This window comes from Cucurbita moschata, unplaced genomic scaffold (assembly GCF_002738365.1).
Source record: "Cucurbita moschata cultivar Rifu unplaced genomic scaffold, Cmos_1.0 Cmo_Scf00054, whole genome shotgun sequence".
Classification (NCBI taxonomy): domain Eukaryota; kingdom Viridiplantae; phylum Streptophyta; class Magnoliopsida; order Cucurbitales; family Cucurbitaceae; genus Cucurbita; species Cucurbita moschata.
Window position 1 is genome coordinate 1,483,282 of NW_019268570.1, and position 17,460 is coordinate 1,500,741.

General features: G+C 36.5%; 2 protein-coding genes across 4 annotated transcripts; both read left to right on the forward strand.

The window, feature by feature from the left end:
* Positions 1–247: 247 nt before the first annotated feature.
* Positions 248–7,104, forward strand: LOC111436386 (NADPH-dependent pterin aldehyde reductase-like). Of its 2 annotated transcripts, none has more exons than XM_023074160.1 (5): positions 248–476; positions 720–789; positions 863–1,056; positions 1,127–1,299; positions 6,938–7,104. In XM_023074160.1, the coding sequence occupies exons 1-5, from the start codon at positions 252–254 to the stop codon at positions 7,050–7,052; spliced, it is 777 nt and encodes a 258-aa protein (XP_022929928.1). In that variant the 5' UTR covers positions 248–251; the 3' UTR covers positions 7,053–7,104. The 2 variants fall into 2 exon arrangements, with proteins under 2 accessions (XP_022929928.1, XP_022929930.1); XM_023074162.1 differs by lacking the exon at positions 6,938–7,104 and adding an exon at positions 2,845–3,384.
* Positions 7,105–15,692: 8,588 nt separating this feature from the next.
* Positions 15,693–17,045, forward strand: LOC111436387 (NADPH-dependent pterin aldehyde reductase-like). Of its 2 annotated transcripts, none has more exons than XM_023074163.1 (5): positions 15,693–15,931; positions 16,014–16,083; positions 16,159–16,352; positions 16,481–16,653; positions 16,880–17,045. In XM_023074163.1, the coding sequence occupies exons 1-5, from the start codon at positions 15,728–15,730 to the stop codon at positions 16,977–16,979; spliced, it is 741 nt and encodes a 246-aa protein (XP_022929931.1). In that variant the 5' UTR covers positions 15,693–15,727; the 3' UTR covers positions 16,980–17,045. The 2 variants fall into 2 exon arrangements, with proteins under 2 accessions (XP_022929931.1, XP_022929932.1); XM_023074164.1 differs by having other exon boundaries at positions 16,883–17,045.
* The last annotated feature ends 415 nt before the right edge of the window (positions 17,046–17,460 follow it).

Here is a 17,460-nt window from a genome sequence, read left to right on the forward strand (position 1 = left end):
TAGACACGAGGACATGGACAACATGTTTTGGACAAGCATGACTGGGACATCCGATATGGAACTATAGACAACACGCCTTGAACAAGCATGACTGTGACATCTAACACGTATTTTCTTTTTATTATTTCAACTTCCAATACGTATGAATTTGGTGACACATTATGAATGGTTGGACCATAACAATAATTATTTGTAACGCTATAAAGCAAATTGGACCTTTGAAGCATAAGTGAAATAGCAGCAAATTCCCCATGGCCTCATCTCAGAATGAATCCTCCCGGCAAGGTTCAAATGCTTCCCGAAAGGTGTTGATCACTGGGGTGAGCAAGGGATTAGGAAGAGCTTTAGCCCTGGAGCTGGCTACTCGCGGCCACACCATAATCGGTTGCTCACGCGATCAAACCAAACTTGATTCCCTTCAAGAACAGCTTTCTAAGTCGTCTCCAATTCATCATTTCCTCTTCCCACTCGATGTGGTATGTGGTATGTAAAAGCTTGAATCCGACCGTTAGGAATGACAGATCTCCACAGTGGTATGATATTGTCCACTTTGAGCATAAGCTTTCGTAGCTTTGCTTTGGATTTCTCTCTAAGGCCTCACACCAATAGAAATAGTATCCTTTGATTATAAACCTAAATGACTGGATTATAAACCCACGATCTAGTAGACCCACCTCAATAATTTTACAAAAACTGATTGAAAATTTATGGTCTTGTAGAGATCAAACAAGAACGTTGAAGAATTCGCGCAAATTATTGGGAAACAAAAACTTGTTCCTGATATCATCGGTATTGCCGTCCCTTCAATCCTTAATTTATTGTACGAAAATGGGTAATGACATGGTTTTTGGTTTCATTACAGTGAATAATGCAGGTTTGGCTCATGAACAAGTGAAGATATGGGAACTTGATGCACAAGATTTTGACAACGTTATTGATACCAACATCAAAGGAATTGCAAATGTTTTGCGCCATTTTCTTCCACTTATGATGGCCACCAAACAAGGAATTGTTGTGAATATTTCATCAAGTGCCGGAAGAGATACCCATGAAAATGTACGTGATTGGATATTTACATGAAAGTTTTAAGCTTTTTGTTGATTTTAGGTTTTGTTTCAAGTTGCAGTTTTCAGCATATTGTTCATCAAAATGGGCAATTGAAGGATTAAGCAAATGTGTTGCGAAAGGAGTAGCAGAGGGGATGGCAGTTGTGGCCTTGGATCCTGGATTCATATGCACAGACATGCTCCATTTCCTCGTCGGTGATGCAGCAACGCGATGCCAATCACCTGAAAAATGGTATGTAATATCACTATTAATTGGCTTGAATATTACACAACTTCGAGTTTTTTTAAAGTTCCAAGTCTTTTTTGCAAACTCCAAAAATAAAAATTGCTTTTGAATTCACTAATTACTTTGCCAACCTTTCATCACTCACCTTTAATATTTATTATAAAGATGGGAGCTACTTGATGGGAGCTACAACCCGATTTTCAAGACTTCCAAAATTCGGACCGCGACCAAAAAGATGAAAGTGAAAACAAACAAAAATAAATAAATAAATAAATAAAAAGTAGAATAAAAATATCATTCAATTAATACAGAAGAAAGAAAGAGCTAATCCTCAAACAAATTTTAAAAAGGAAATACAATTATAAAAGGAATATACAAAAAGATTCACAAAAACTGACATTCCTACGACCTCCTCTGTGACTATACAGCTCTCAATCGCTCTTCCACTTGCCGTCAGCAAACACTTGAAAAAGATACGAAAACTGGGATGAGTATAAAAATTATACTCAGTAAGCCACTTAGTTGTAAGCTCTCATCGCATCCTAAGCTTAACAAATTTTCTCGTACTTTTTTCTGGCTCTAGGACGTTTGGTGGTTTTGGTCTTAGTCCCTTGGGGCTTACTTTCCCTTGGGAGCTTGCTCCTTGGGGCTTCTTTGGTTCTCTGTGCTTTCATTTAAACTCTAAGAGTTCCTTATGCCGAGTCGAAATGACTGGTGTCTCTCTATGAAGCGCTACCTCTGCATGACTATCTGAGATTATATGGTATCTTGGCTAGGGGTGTGCTGAGTACCTCCTAGACCCATGATAGTCTCCCTCATTGGCAGGGGCGCGACCCCTCCCTTATCCCATGCAGTTAATGGACTGTACGACGCGGAGACACGTTTTCCATGCGAAACGACTAGGAGCAGGGAGAACACTCCTAAGATACTTTATTTGTTGTGGTGATCTGCTAGGCTTCTAGGGAAAGTTTAGGCCTACGCTCATCATATTAATGGGTCATGGAAAATAGCAGAGTGTGCATACAACAGCCATCTAGCATTATCATACATATTTCATGCAAACTAAACATACATGCTCAACGGGGAGATAACATCTATTAAGCATCTAGAGCGCAGAGTTCACAAATCCCCATCCTCCTTTCAACATGAATTAAACATATGCATATATATAGCGGAAGCTTAAAACATAATTGAAACACTCAGATAATTCTCATAATGCTTCACATAATACAATCACGCTCATAATAGTCACATTACCAAAATTCATTCATAGGAAACTATCACCTCAGGTAAATATTCTAGCATACATGCATTCTAAGCAAAATCTACAAGTATTTCTTCGCAAATATCACGTGTTAAGTTACTTTCTACACAAATAGCGTGTCCAAAAATACTAATTTTTTTTCAATTAGGTCCTATTTCATATAAAAATAGGATAGAATTGGAATGGGGAGAAAAATTAGACAAATAGAATTCGAACAGGACAAAAACAGCATCTCACGCGCCAGCCACGCGCCCAGACAAAGGCTAGTCGCGGCTTTCACGCGTGAGGCAGAAACTTAGTCGCGGTCTGATTCATGGGCGGTTTGGTTCATTGAATAGACGGTGGGTCAGCTGGTTTGCAGGTCGAATCGGGTCAGTTGGCGGGTCGCGGGTCGATTAGGTTTGCAGGGGACGCGTGTCACATTCTGGTTGGAATCATGTCGCTCCGCTCAACACTTGACGCATTGATCCACCCAACGAGCGACTGTGTCCCTCGCCTAGCCGGACCTGCCTCTCCTATCTCCCATCGACACATGGCTCGCCACCTGCCTCGATGCATTTCTCCACCCGCCGAATGACACGTGGCTCACTGCCTGCCCAGAAGCAATTCGATTTTTTATAATTTTTCCTTCCATTTTCTCATTTTCATATCTTTTATTCTAGGATCCTAATTAACTCGATTTCTTCAGCAAAGTTGTAGATCCTAATCTCAGCTATGTCCTGTTATTTTTTCTTAAATTTTTACTCCAACATAGACCAATTTATAGATGTCGGAAGTAGATACGTTCATCTTATCATTCTTGGAAAGAACTCTCGGATCAGCAGTTTCCGACCATGATTTTCAGCCAAGCCTCTTCACAAAATTTTTGGAGAATACTTCCTAGAAGAATATATCAAAATCTTAGGCCTTAACTTGTAAGAAATAGCTTGGATCTAAGGAAAAATTGTGAAAAGTTACCTTGCACATCTTCTCGGTTCTTGACGAAAAATGAAGCTCTGGTCACTCAAATCTTCTTCTTCCTTCCACGAAGAAGTCCTTGCACCTAGATCATAGTTAGAGATGACTTCCACGGTGGTCCAGTGAATTTTTTTGGCGATTCTTTCTTCCTCCTCTCTCTAGGTTCTCTCTAACTCTCCCTCTCTCATTTTTTTTTCTCTTTTGGAGGACTTTTGGTAGGGTTCCATTTGGATTCCTTTACTTGCTGTATGGGCTAAATTAGCTATTTGCCTGTCTGTTGAGTTTGACCCTTTTCTTCATTTAAGGGTTGTAGCAATCTTGATAGGCATGGTCTCGAGGCCTTCACATGCCATCGGCTTACGAAATCCACTATGTCTTTCTTCATCTCTAGCCACCAATAGCATCCTTTCACATCTTGACACATCTTTGTAGTTTCTAGATGAAATGTGTAAGATGTATCGTGGACTTCAATTATAACGTCTTTTAGGATTTTCTTGTCTCGAGGATCACCTAGGCAGTTTTGCTACTTTAAACCCCAGTCTGAAGAGATTGAATACCCTGCTGGCCTCTTTGTTTCTGTTTAATTCCATACTTTACCGAGGTGCAAGTCGAGCTTTTGGGCATCGACAACTCGTTTTCATACGGCAGGTTGCATGGTCATCTGTGCTATCAGAGCGGTACCACCTCTAGTTGCAACCTCGATTTTAGTATTCTTCATCTCATCTTGTAACTTCCCTTGCTGGGTGATCATTGCAGAAGTATGAACGGTCTTCCTGCTCTATGCATCAGCTACAATGTTGGCATTGTGATATAGAATCTCGATGTCTTTATCAATTCCAACCATTTTCATTGCCATATATTCCATTCCATCTGCATGACCAGGTACTTGTGGCTCTTTAGTCAGTGTATACTTGTACTTTTCTCCATGCTCGTAATGTTGCCATGTCTCCAAGGTTAATACGGCTGGTGCTAATTCAAGATCATGGGTGAGGTAATTTTGTTCGTGTTTCATCAGTTTCCTTGAAGTGTAAGCTATTACCTTACCCTTCTGCATAAGCACGCACCCTAATCCCTTACATGAGGCGTCTCTATACGCTACAATGTTGTCTGGCCCATCAGGTACTAGGAGAATTGATGCAGTCACCAACTTTGCTCAAGTTCCTGGAAACTCTGTTCGTCTGCTAATATCCAGTCAAAGGGCTTGCCCTCCTTGGTTAACTGTGTAGGCGCTGTAGAGATCTTGGAAATATCATGTACGAGTCTTCTGAAAATTTTCCAGAAACTTCGTAACTCAGTGGCTATGGTCAGTCTTGGCCACCTCATAACTGCCTCAAACGGTCAAAACTTACACTTGGAGAACTTAGCGTACAATTGATGTGTCCATAACACCATAAGAACTCGCCTCAGGTGTTCCTCGTCAACTAATTTTGTCTTGGTTTACACTAACATATCATTAAAGATGACTACAATGACAGTAACAAGAAGGTCTCATGAACATTTGGTTTGTCTAGACCTAAACCTCCATCGGGCGTCAATCAGGACGAAGGATTTAGCAATAATCTCAACTTCCTCATGATAGCTCCTGAAAGCAGTCATAGATATGTCACTCTGTTTGATCCTCATAGGAGGTATCTTGAACTTGTCAAGACCCTTACGGTCTTTACTGCATCTCCAAAAATAGCCATGTAATTCCATCTCATATGGCCAACACATGTCTTTCCTCACAGCGAGGCGCCCTGTCACGTAGCTCGTTTGAGTTCTAATACTCATATAAGCTAAGTACGGACTCTTTTGGGAGTAAAGGATCCTTGCATAAGTTTTCTACGTACACCTAGACTAGCTCCTGTAGTATCTTTTATGACTGAGTTAGTCACATCTCCTCTCGTAATGATATCTTATTACTGGCTTTTTCGAACACGTGAACCTTTCAAGTTCTTGTACAGGATCCTAAGGAACTCTTTGAAAACTCTTGTTTGGTAACTAGCCTCCCTCAACCTTTGAGGATACTTCCTCTATGTCCAATGTCTTCTCTAAGACATATCAAGTCTCTGCTAGTGTTACCTGTTTACAAGTCACCATCTCACTACCCCTCTAGTGGTCTTCAGCATCACGTTGTCTAGGAGTTCTACCTCTATTTGAGCATGCTTCACAAGTACAACATCACACTCCTGGGTGAAACTAGAGTTCTACCATTTGTAATCCACTTAACCTAAACAAGGGTTGGTTCTTACTAACGCCCATCTCGACTTTCTCCCTCCAAACTACAAAGGCATGACCATAGCTTGAGCTCTTTTTCCTGCTGTTCTCGACCTTGAGATCCACTGAACTACCTTGACAGTTCTACGTCCTTCACTTTGTGAACATGCATGCCCTGATCAAAAGATAGCTTAGAACGCGGTACATATGATCCTGATAACCACATGTTGCTACTGGACTTGGTCCTCTCCACCAACGTTCAAAGCGACTTGTTATCTATTAGGTGATCCATCAATTGGAATATCCTACACCCCGTATCTCATTAGTGACGTAAAGCGTACATCATGCTTTTGAAAGTCCATAGCTAGAATTTAGCTCGTGAAGACTCCAACCAAACCTCGAGGTTAGTAAATCTTATCTATCAACTTCCAACTTAACCAAACTCACTTATAATAATGGTTTGCTTGAGGGGTGCTTAATTCCTATAGTGGCCGTCCTTGTTTGTAAGAATAATATTGTCTGAGCCTACTATGCAGTTTGTACCGAAACATGCTCTATACTTTCTAGGCGTTCTACGTGGTCTCCACGAAGGCAAGCTTAACATCTAGAATTATGGTCACGGGAGGCTGGGTCCTAAGTAATTCATCTCATACTAAACCTTAGAAAGTCTCATGTATGTAAATCTTTGGATGTCTCTCACTATGCAACGTCACCTCTCTGTTTTTCTAGAAGAACATATCAAAATCTTAGGCCTTAACTCGTAAGAAGAAATGGCTCAGATGTGAGGAAAAATGGCGAACAGTTACCTTGCAGATCTTCTTGGTTCTTGACGAAAAATAAAGCTCCGTTCACTCAAATCTTCTTCTTCCTTCCAAGAAGAAGTCCTTGCACCTAGATCATAGCTAGGGATGACTTCCACGGCGGTCCGGTGAGTCTTCAGGCGGTTCTTTCTTCCTCCACTCTCTAGGTTCTCTCAACTCTTTCTCTCTCTCACTTTGTTTCTCTTTTGCAAGACTTTTATAGGGTTCCATTTGGACCTCTTTAGCGGCTGAAGGGGCAAAATTATCTATTTGCCCCTCGGTTGACTTTGACCCTTTTTCTTCATTTTTGTTTTCTTTTTTAATATTCGGGTGCTACATGGAGATTAGTGGAGATAAGTTTTGATGAAGTTTATATTTCCTTTTGCACAAATATTAATAAATTTATGCATTCACTTTATTGTGGCAGGGCTATGAAAGCAGCAACTATGATTCTTGATTTCACTTCAAAAGATAATGGGGCATCTCTCACGATTGAGGATGAAATATCTGCGGGAACGTTATTAAAAACTAGTGACATCTAAGAGGATTTGTAAGGACTTTACTATTTTTAAGAAATAAGATTGTCATTAAACGCATGTAATATTACTAAGTTCTATGAATTTAAATATTCACAAAGTCTATTTCAAATTCAAAGTAGCCATAATAGAATAGTACAGTTGAAAACAAGGAAAATAACCTCTCGTTACAAGAAATGTGATTTCCTTATTCTAACCTAAAGAAATTTATGCATGGAAGCATTACTTTACCTAAAAAAAAATAGTAAAGGTGGTGTGAGTATTTAAAAATATTAATAAGTTGTTCAATTGTTAAAGTGCAATCACATGCAATCATGGTTCGGAACCTATCTTTCTGTGACTGTTCTTTAGGCATTACTTTCTTTTTCAGGCAAGGTTGGATACATAGTACTTCTTTATGCACAATTCATGCAAGCGGGCATGTGGCCACTAGATGGGCTCATATATGTACCACATAGGCCTAATTACGGGTTAGCGCACAATCACGTTGTCGAAAACAAAATGATATAAAACATAAATACATTTTATTTACAAATCCAAAACAAAGTTTTAAGTTTGAACACATTGGTCTCAGTAAACAAAACAACTTGAAACATTAAATAGTTGAAAATTTGGTGTGACTTTGTATGACACTTACAGTAGGTCTGCTTCCATCTTCGACGAGCTCATTCTTGTTACTGGAAAAACGTGAGAGCTAGAATGAGTATAAGACTCAATAATTAGGCTCTTAATCATGTCCATGGTAGATGCTAGGGTACCATACTCCTTTCTTGTCATGTTCTTTTTCTTGAATTGAGAACTTAGGTTCTTAAGTTTTGTTCTTGAGTTTTTATTTCTTACCATGGTTCGGGTTCTGAGTTCTTAAACATGATTTTAATATAAGGACCTTGGTTCCGAAGATTGAAGTTCTGAGTTATAAGAATTTCTTGTCCTTAGTTCTTGATTCTTATCCTTAGTTCTTGTCCTTGTTCTTATTTCTTGTTTCCTAAGACATTCCCCCTAGGGTTTATTATACATGACTTGAACCTGACAACTTGTATGTCTAATGCTTCATGCTTTAAAGCAACACAATTTGAAAACCTGCTTCCAAAGTTTCATGTGTTCTAAGTGACGTAGTATGAACCTGCATACAGGACTTCATGCGTTCTCTACAATATAGTCTATAACTTATACCCAAGGCTTCTTACTTTCCAAGTGGTGTAGCCTAAAACCTATGTCAAATGCTTCTATTCCAAGTGATGCAATGTGAAAAGCTATGTCCAAGGCTTCATATGTTCCACACCACATAATTTAAATACTTAAGTTTTATGCGTTCATTCGTTCTAAGCGGCATAGTCTGAAACTTGCATCCAAGGCTTCTTACCTTCCAAGTGATGTAGTCTGAAAACTACATCCAAGACTTCTTACGTTTTAAGAGATGTCTGAATCATGAACATGCTATATTATGGGAGGTCTAAGGGTTCTTAGGTTTGAGTTTCAAGATCTTGGTTCTTTGTTATGAGTGATTCCTAGTAGTCTTCCTGTCTTAATGGACTTAAGACTTTGTGGTGTGTTTTTTCTTAATTCTTTGTTCTTGAAGTGTTTTCTTAGTTTCATGAGTTCTTAGGTTCTTAGTGCAAAGATTATTCTTAAGACGCAACCATGCAAGTCTTCTTATGAATTGTTAAGCCTTAATCCAAGATCATAAGTCAAAAACCATGAATATTTATTAGGGGTCACCCAGGGTAGTTTCATTTTTCCCTTCAGCCTTAATTTATACTCCAAACGTATTCTAGTTTCTTCGAGTGCTTAAACATATTATATTTTCTTTGAAAGATTTTATAACCTTTCGAGTTCTTTACCACTCCATTTGTTGGTTTAAGTTTTTAATGAATTCCAAAGGAGTGGGTTAAGTTTTTAATGAATTCCAAAATCCTTGAATTCTTGGGTAAATCCTTAGGTATTCAAATATAAAATGTTAAATCATTTAGAGACAAAGAGATTGGGCATAGCTTACGATTGGCATTTTAGTTATTTTACCCTTAATTCTTAGTTTAGCCTTTATACATGCTCCAATGACTTTGAGACATTGTATAATCTCTTTTTTCTTTGGAAAACGACCATATTTACGATATTAGGTCATTTAGAGTATATTTAATTTATTAATAAACACTTTGGCATATAGGGGCATTTTGATCATGTAGTACTTATCTTAGATTTAGCCCCTCATCAAACTTTAATGACCACCAAACTTCATATATATTCTTAATGTATCATCTTAAGCTTTCTATTTAAAGTTCATGAGCAGTAGAGTCCATTTTGTTAATTATTGTAACGTTAATTAATTCTCAAATAAAATAATAGATTCAATTTTGGGTTAATTGAACTGGCCATGACAAAGTTATTTTTCTCCCACAAAGGAAGATAAATGCACACCATGAATATACTCACCTTAAAAATGGCATTAGTGAATTTCTTCCTAAACTTAGAAATGATGTTGCAAGGAAGAAGTAGAAACCAAAAATCTTATCTTGTCGTGGTCTGTAGCTCAAATTATAATTAGAGATGTATATGGATGAGATAGGGTCGGGGAGACCTATCCCTTCCCCACCCTGCCACCTATTTCATTTTCTATTCCTGCAGAAATTTTCATTTATTTTTACAAAGAATGAGCTGGAAATTCTCATTAAAAAATTTGGGGGATCAAGTTCCACGTAGGTACTTCTTCCCTATTTATTTTTTTTAAATATTAATTTTAAAGTTTTAATTTTTCAATATAATCTTTATTAAAAAATTAAAATAAATCATAATAATTCAATATAATTCATAAGCATATAAAATGTCTACTAACATATTCAAATTTTAATATGGAGTCAAATTAATTGATTTATTTTTTTAATATAGAAAAAAAAACATACATATATAAATATAAATATAAAATACATGTTGAAAATATATTAATATTACACGGTGCAAGGACGGGGGAGGGGGGGCAGGGAATTGGGTATGGATGGGGATAAGGAATTTAATCTGTGTCACAATCTTGATCCCATTTATCGAAGAGGAAAAAAGGCTCTCCACTCTCTCCTCCATTCTCCATCTAAATGGATAATCCCCTTCCCGTATGAGGTCGGTCTGCACGGATAAAATGAACATCTCTTGTTATAACCTTTCAAAGTTCACCAGTTGCTCATCGCGACAAAGTCGAGAAAGTTTCTTGCCAATTCGGCTGATCTAGACATTATCTCATACCAAGTCCTTCCTGAAATCTATTCGTTATCTTCCCCTCAAACAAAGCTATTAGAAGGATGAATGTAAATGGATCCTCTCAATTTATTAAACAAAACCCTTTTAAGTTTCCTTACCAATTTTCACACGTAATCAAAGCTTATTGGGCAGTTAGATAAGATCCTCCTTAGCCCTCAACCTCTTCATGAACCTCCTCTCAATGCCCCAAAACTAAATATCCTTTAATTTAAGTTTAAAGGACACTGGGAGAATAATTTGGAAACCATGTGCTTCAACCCGCATGGAATGTCAGACCACTCGTTGAAGGTAAAAGTACATTGAATCCAAGTGTGTTTTCTATGTTATGTATGGCCGTGTCTAAGGGCATATCGGTTGAAGTAGATTCTCCTTTTTGATCAATCAAAATTCCTTTCCAAATTATACAAGCTTCTTCCAAAGCATACGGCTTTCTAGATATAGATGATGATATCTATACATATGGATCTTATATCTATCATACAATGAAGTACCACATGAGTGGATATATAGGAATCCAAATACGTCGAATCACTCATGTTATGATCTTCTACATCCTAGGTTTTCCTGTTCCTTCATCTGACTTATGTTCTTCATGTAGCATTCAGACCGAATGACTCTATGAAATTACGTCGATACTTCCACATATTACGGGTAAGGTACGAGACACCTCTATTTTTCTCCTCGGGAATCCTTAGAATTACCACTGCTTAGTTTTCAATTTGCATCTGATCATCAAAAGAAATGTGAATAACTCGTCCTCCTCTCTTTGAAACAAGGGACTAAGAAACCGCTATTTTTCAATTAAATCAATTAAATTAGTAGATATGAAAGATCTCCCTCCAAGACGTACATGTGACTTTCATCAAATATGGCTTTCCACAAAATTCTATATTTATCTATGAGATCGAGTATGGAATTTTGTTTACTTCCTTTAAATTTAAATTGAGTATCTGATTCCCTCCCTTTCATGCTAAGATTGGAAATCCTATATTTTACTTATCCATACGGTGAGTCCATGGGTTTCCGAAATAATGTAAAAAGAGGTGTTTCGAATCATTACTATTTCACTTGGACATGTTCTAAAAAAGTCGAGACATTTCGAATTGTTTGTTGACATGGAAAAAGTCAGGAAAACCTCTTAAATTATTTGAATATTGGACCTTGGATATATAATAGTTCCGAATTGAATTTCTTTAGAAAGAAGATCTTTTGTTTGTCTCAGACTGAAGGCTCAAAGGAAAGTCCAAAGAGGACAATATCTACTAGCGGGGACTTGGACTATTCAGCTCACGATCCTAGGTACAAGGTCTACTAGAAAAATACGGATAGGCTCAACATGTAACAAGGTCTACTACAAAAATATGAATAAGCTCAACATGTAAATCGCACGAGCTGTAGCACCTTAATCTTAATTGAGTACATCATGCATGCTTTGCTAGGGAGATTGTTCCGATTGTTCTGTTCTAACTCCTCAAGTCTTTTTTTCTCTGACTTTCGCTCATGATACTAAGGTGCTCAGTCTACGGAAGACATTCTAAACTAGGTCATCATCTAGTCAACCTAACTTTAACGACCTAGCTCGGACTTTACCCTGACTAAGAATAGACCAACTATTAAATGTCTCACGGAAATTTCTTTTATCTATATCTCTCTATAATCTATTATTAACAACTTCTTTTCAATTCTTTTCACTCTAAATGAATACCATATTCTATAATTACACTTGTTCAAACCAGAGAAAGAAATAGACAATTTTTTTTTTTTTTTTTTTTAAGATATTACAATATGTTCCTAGGGTAACTAGGTTCATGAATTATGGTCAATAAACAATTGATCCTGAGGTGCTCAGTCTATGAAGGCATCTTGACCTAGGTCATCATCTAGTCAACATAACTCTAACGACCTAGTTCGGTGCAGATAAACACGCTTTATAGGGAGAACATAGTCAAAACCTAGAGCTAAAGCTTACTATATCATGCACATATAGAAGCACACAAGTTCAAAGAGGAGATAACATCCATAAACCACCCACATCACAAATCACAATAACCCATCCTTCTTTCTAACCCAACCAAAAACATATAAAACAACATTTTTCACAAATCTCATTGTATGGGAAGTTTGATAACTTTTTACATTATTCATAACATACTCATCCATATTGTCCAACTCTTATTCTAGTCATGCATATTCTCCTTCTAGCTTTGCATAATACATAAAATAGCATACTACTTTGAAATCTCAATCTTGGAGCATAATGGTACTTTTACCATAACACATATATAGTATATACTCATCTAAAAATGACCCTCCGAAGTCCTTAATATGCATTTCTAACCACCTAAAGTAAGAAATGTTCACACGCTAGCACGTTCTAGTGATCCCTGCAAGTATTACTTGCCTAAAGTTCGTGTTGTTACTTATTTGGATGACGCGTGCCTTCCCAAGCTACCTTTTTCACATGTTAGGAGTTCTAAATTTTTCTGAAATTTCTCTGGTAAGTCCTAATTCAAGTAACATCAGGGTTATTATTGAAATCGGAACGAAATACAGAAAAACAAAGGTTAAATGGGGTGAAAACATCTATCACATGTTGTCATATGTGCATTGGACTCCGTCAAAATTTTCAGATTTCCAAACCAGATTTCGTTTTTTTTTTTCAACTTGAATTAATTTAGTTCCTTCATGAAAATTATAGACTTTTAATTCATATTTACTAAGGTATTTTTTCATAATTTTTAGTCAATCACAATAAGAAATGATTGAGTCTAAATATCGTCCAAGACTAAACACTTACCAAAATTTTCAGTTTCTTGACATTCATCAAAATGCCACCTTTCAGGCCGAATCAACTCCACATTCTTTCATAAAACTTGTGCAAAATATCTCTAAAAAATACATACTAAAAAGTTAGAACTTAATTCCATGAAAAGCTCTCGAATTTGAAGAAAAATCAGAATCAAGAACCTGAAAGGCAAATCTTCGGTTCTTTCTCGATTTTTGATGGATTTGAACAAATCAAAAGTCCATAATGGTTCTTCCAAAACCACTAAGTCCAGTGAAATTCTGACTCCAAACTGCTCTATAGAGCTGATTTCGACTTTCGCTCTCTAACTCTCTCTCAAGAACCCTAAACGTCCATTTTCTTTTTTTCTCCTTTTTTTTTTTTCTTTTTCTTCATCATTAGTCGCTTAATCAGGGATATTCTAGGCCCTTAATTAGCCAAGAGGAATGAAAATGACTGGTTCACCCCTCGAAGTTTTTGATCGATTTTTCTAGTTTTTCACTATTTTCTTTTTTCTTGAGATTTGTGAAAAAATTTTAAGCATTTTTCTCTTTTACATGATCTTGAAACTCGGCCATTAAGACACTTACTAAAATTTTGAAAATTCAATATTAAAAAAAAAATGGCGATGAATATAAAAATACTCTATTAATAAACTAGTTGTAGGCTTTCCTTACCTCCTTATCCTACTAGGTTACCACATACTTTTCTCTAAGCTCTTAGAAATTCAAGCCTAGTTTAGTTACCTAAACTTCTAGAAATGCCTCAAAGAGGGCTACAAATTACGTTGTAGCACTACAGGTGAACCAACTTTTTCTGTTCTCATGCTTAATAAGCTTGCATAGTCTTTAACGTGAATGACTAGTACCCTGAATTAAGGCGTGACCTTATCATATTTATTTGGAATGAATGGCATCCTTGACATAGGACCATAGCTGATGATTCTTAACACAAGATCATAGCGTTCATAAAATCTAGGAGAGTAACTCAGCGTGCCTACCAACTACTAAGCTTAACCATGTGGATTCACATTCCACTCTCAAGATGGATTTACAATGGTACAATCCTAGTCAGGAGGCCAGAGTTGTTTCCACACTTACTACAGGCACTCATCCTGAGATATCAACCTATGTAGTCCCAGGTATTTTTCAAAACAAGTTTATAGAATTGTAGCCTCTACCTTAAACTGTTTCTACACTTAACAGTGGTACTTGTCTCAGAGCAAAGAGCAAACTATTCAAGTAGTCCCAAGTTCCTCCTCAAATCTGGATTATGGAATCGTTCCCTCAATCTTTATCCAATCCTACACTTAATTGTAACTCAAATGGCCTCGGGGTTGATATTAAACTTTTTTAATTATTCTTAGTAGCTGTGGAGGTCATAACATTTTTGAACAAATCTAAAAGTTCTTACCCAAAATCTTGAAGCCTGTTCACACCCGCTTCTCCTTCTTTTTGAATCTTACCAAAGTAGTGATGTGTATGGATGTTTCTTCGCTCAAACCCAACTGGTTTTAGGCTACAATGATGACACAAGGTTTGAAATTCTTAGTGTGTTTATGGTCGTTTCTATCTCGAGGAAGACAACCTGGTATGCGTACTCACCATCTAGCCCACCAATCAATCACAAACCTTCCACATGTGACTTCCCCATTGGCCGATTCTCATAACTAGGCATTTAAGTGGCCAATTTGCAAATTTTGGCCCCTTTTTATCTAATTTTAATTTTTTTTTTCAAAGGGTTCAGGGCCATTTCTACATACTATAATTTTAGAGCTAGTTGTGCAATTCTATATTTCATGGCTATTTTTCCAAATTTATTTTTCACATTTTTTATTTAAAGGGAAGTCATTAAAAAAAGAAAAGAAAAAAAGTTTGTGAGAACAACTTTCTTCTCGTCTTTTGAGTTGTATGGTGAAGATCTAGAGTTTTCCAATAAAGAATATCTTACTCATTTGTTGCTTACCACACGCTATTAACCTGAGAAAGAAAGAGAAGAAATATCTATTCCTCGATGTAGGTTTTACAACCTCGAGAGATGGCGTGCCATGGCTCATTCAAGGGAAAGATAAAAGAGATGGGTAGTTTCTTTTCTTCCCAAAAAAAAAAAAAACATCACAATAAATAAAAGGGAAAAAATGCTCGACTTTCTTTGACGACAAGTTCACTTTTTTTTTTTCTCCAAAAGAATGAATACATAGAAGTAACAATTAAACCTACAAAAGCATATGCTAAGCGTGTGGGCGTTACAAAACATATTGAAATCATAATAAAAAAAAAAGTAGGCGAATATAATAAAATTTAAGAAAAGAAAGTTGATGAATACAAAAATTTCACTACACAATTTATGTGCTTCCATAAATTATAACAAAATAATAAACAAAAGTTATTGGGCCAATATCCAAAGACGAAAAGAACAAAGGGGTGGTGATATTGTTATGATTGCGACAACAAATAAATTAATGGTACGAACGGCTAGCTGTTGGTCTATTTTTCAACTGCTTCCATAAAATATTCAACTACGTATGGATTGAGTTACATTGAATGTCTTGAACCAACTTTGTTACATAAAATAATGCCCATCAAACCATGTCCTTAAGTTTTGGATTTGTCAATCTTAATTGACTCTATCAAAGAGCTGCATATCTTCGATGGCCACATCTCACAATGAATCCTCTCGAAAGGTGTTGATCACTGGGGTGAGCAAGGGCTTAGGAAGAGCTTTAGCCTTGGAGCTGGCTACCCGCGGCCACACCATAATCGGTTGCTCACGTGATCAAACCAAACTTGATTCCCTTCAAGAACAGCTTTCTAAGTCCTCTCTAATTCAGCATTTCCTCTTCAAACTCGATGTGGTATGTAAGTATTTGAATTCCACTTCACAAATTTTACAAAAACTAATTGGAAATGTATGTTTTTTTTTTTTTTTTTTTGTAGAAATCGAACGACAACGTTGAAGAATTTGCACAAATTGTGAGAAAAGAGAAACTTGTTCCTGATATCATTGGTATGTTCGATCATTCGTTTCTTAATTTGTTATATAAAAAAAAGGGTAATGACATAGTTTTTGGATGGATCATAGTGAATAATGCAGGTTTGGCTCATGGCAAAGCCAAAATATGGGAACTTGATGCACGAGATTTTGATAACGTTATTGACACCAACATCAAAGGAACTGCAAATATTTTGCGTCATTTCATTCCACTTATGATGCATAACAACTACGGAATTATTGTTAATATGTCATCGAGTGCTGGAAGATCTACCCATGCAGATGTACGTGATTGAATATTAACATCAATTTTACACCAAGATTTTTAAATTATCTTTGATTAATTTTAAATTTTGTATGGTTTCAGGTATCTAAATGTTTGCTATGATGGTATATTTTTGGTATTTTATAGTTTGCACCATATTGTTCCTCAAAATGGGCAATCGAGGGATTAAGCAAATCTGTGGCAAAGGAGCTACCAAAGGACATGGGAATTGTAACATTAAATCCAGGCTCTATATACACAGACATGCTCGTTGTATGCTGTGGTGATCTAGCCACGAAATTTCAATCTCCTGAACAATGGTAGGTGAATACTATTAATCATTTGCTTTTTTTATCATTTCATTATTGGATTAGTTTTTCTGTTTAAAATAAACGGACAGCCGTTACAGATGACCATGGGTCGGAAATGGGGAGCCTTCCCCACCTCCATCCGTGCCACCTATTTCATTATCCATTCATAAATCTTAATAAATCAATTTTTTTTCCATAACGTGATTAGGCTTATAAGTCCGTTTTACTCGTATAGCAGGGCTATTAAAGCAGCAACTATGATCCTTGATTTATCACCAGCAAATAATGGTGAGTCTCTCACAGTTAATAATCCACTTGAATTATCCTCTGTGTAATTTTAGTTTTATATATTTTAGAAGTCTCTTAAATTTGCATTCTCTTTACAACTAAATAAGCATGATGGTCCGTATTGTTGTATTATTGGACAATGTATCCTTGGATTAAGTGTCGGTTCCTAATATATGGTTCGAGATTGCCAATTTTAATTTTATTTTTTAAAATTAACAATTATATTCAAAATAATTATGACGCTCTATCATATTTAATTTATATTTTATATTCATTAGATAGATTAGATATTATTGTTATCAAAAAAAAATTTCATTCTTCAAAGTGGAGATTCAGCCATTGAAGAAACCAACGGTGGAATTTGTTTTTGTGTGCCGGCGAGAGTTGTTTAAAGATACCGACGGCTGACTTTGTTTTTATATGCCGGCCACAATTTTTAACCCACGCTATATCCAATAATATTCCATAAAATTCCATTGCGGTCATAGGATTTATTAAATACAATAAATACTATTCGAGTATGTAGTC

Coding starts and splice junctions, on each gene's coding strand:
- LOC111436386 (XM_023074160.1), top strand. CDS start 252: ATGGCCTCATCTCAGAATGAATCCTCCCGGCAAGGTTCAAATGCTTCC. Junction 790..862: donor ACTTGTTCCTGATATCATCG/GTATTGCCGTCC, acceptor GTTTCATTACAG/TGAATAATGCAGGTTTGGCT. Junction 1,300..6,937: donor TGCCAATCACCTGAAAAATG/GTATGTAATATC, acceptor TTATTGTGGCAG/GGCTATGAAAGCAGCAACTA.
- LOC111436387 (XM_023074163.1), top strand. CDS start 15,728: ATGGCCACATCTCACAATGAATCCTCTCGAAAGGTGTTGATCACTGGG. Junction 15,932..16,013: donor TCCTCTTCAAACTCGATGTG/GTATGTAAGTAT, acceptor TTTTTTTTGTAG/AAATCGAACGACAACGTTGA. Junction 16,084..16,158: donor ACTTGTTCCTGATATCATTG/GTATGTTCGATC, acceptor GATGGATCATAG/TGAATAATGCAGGTTTGGCT.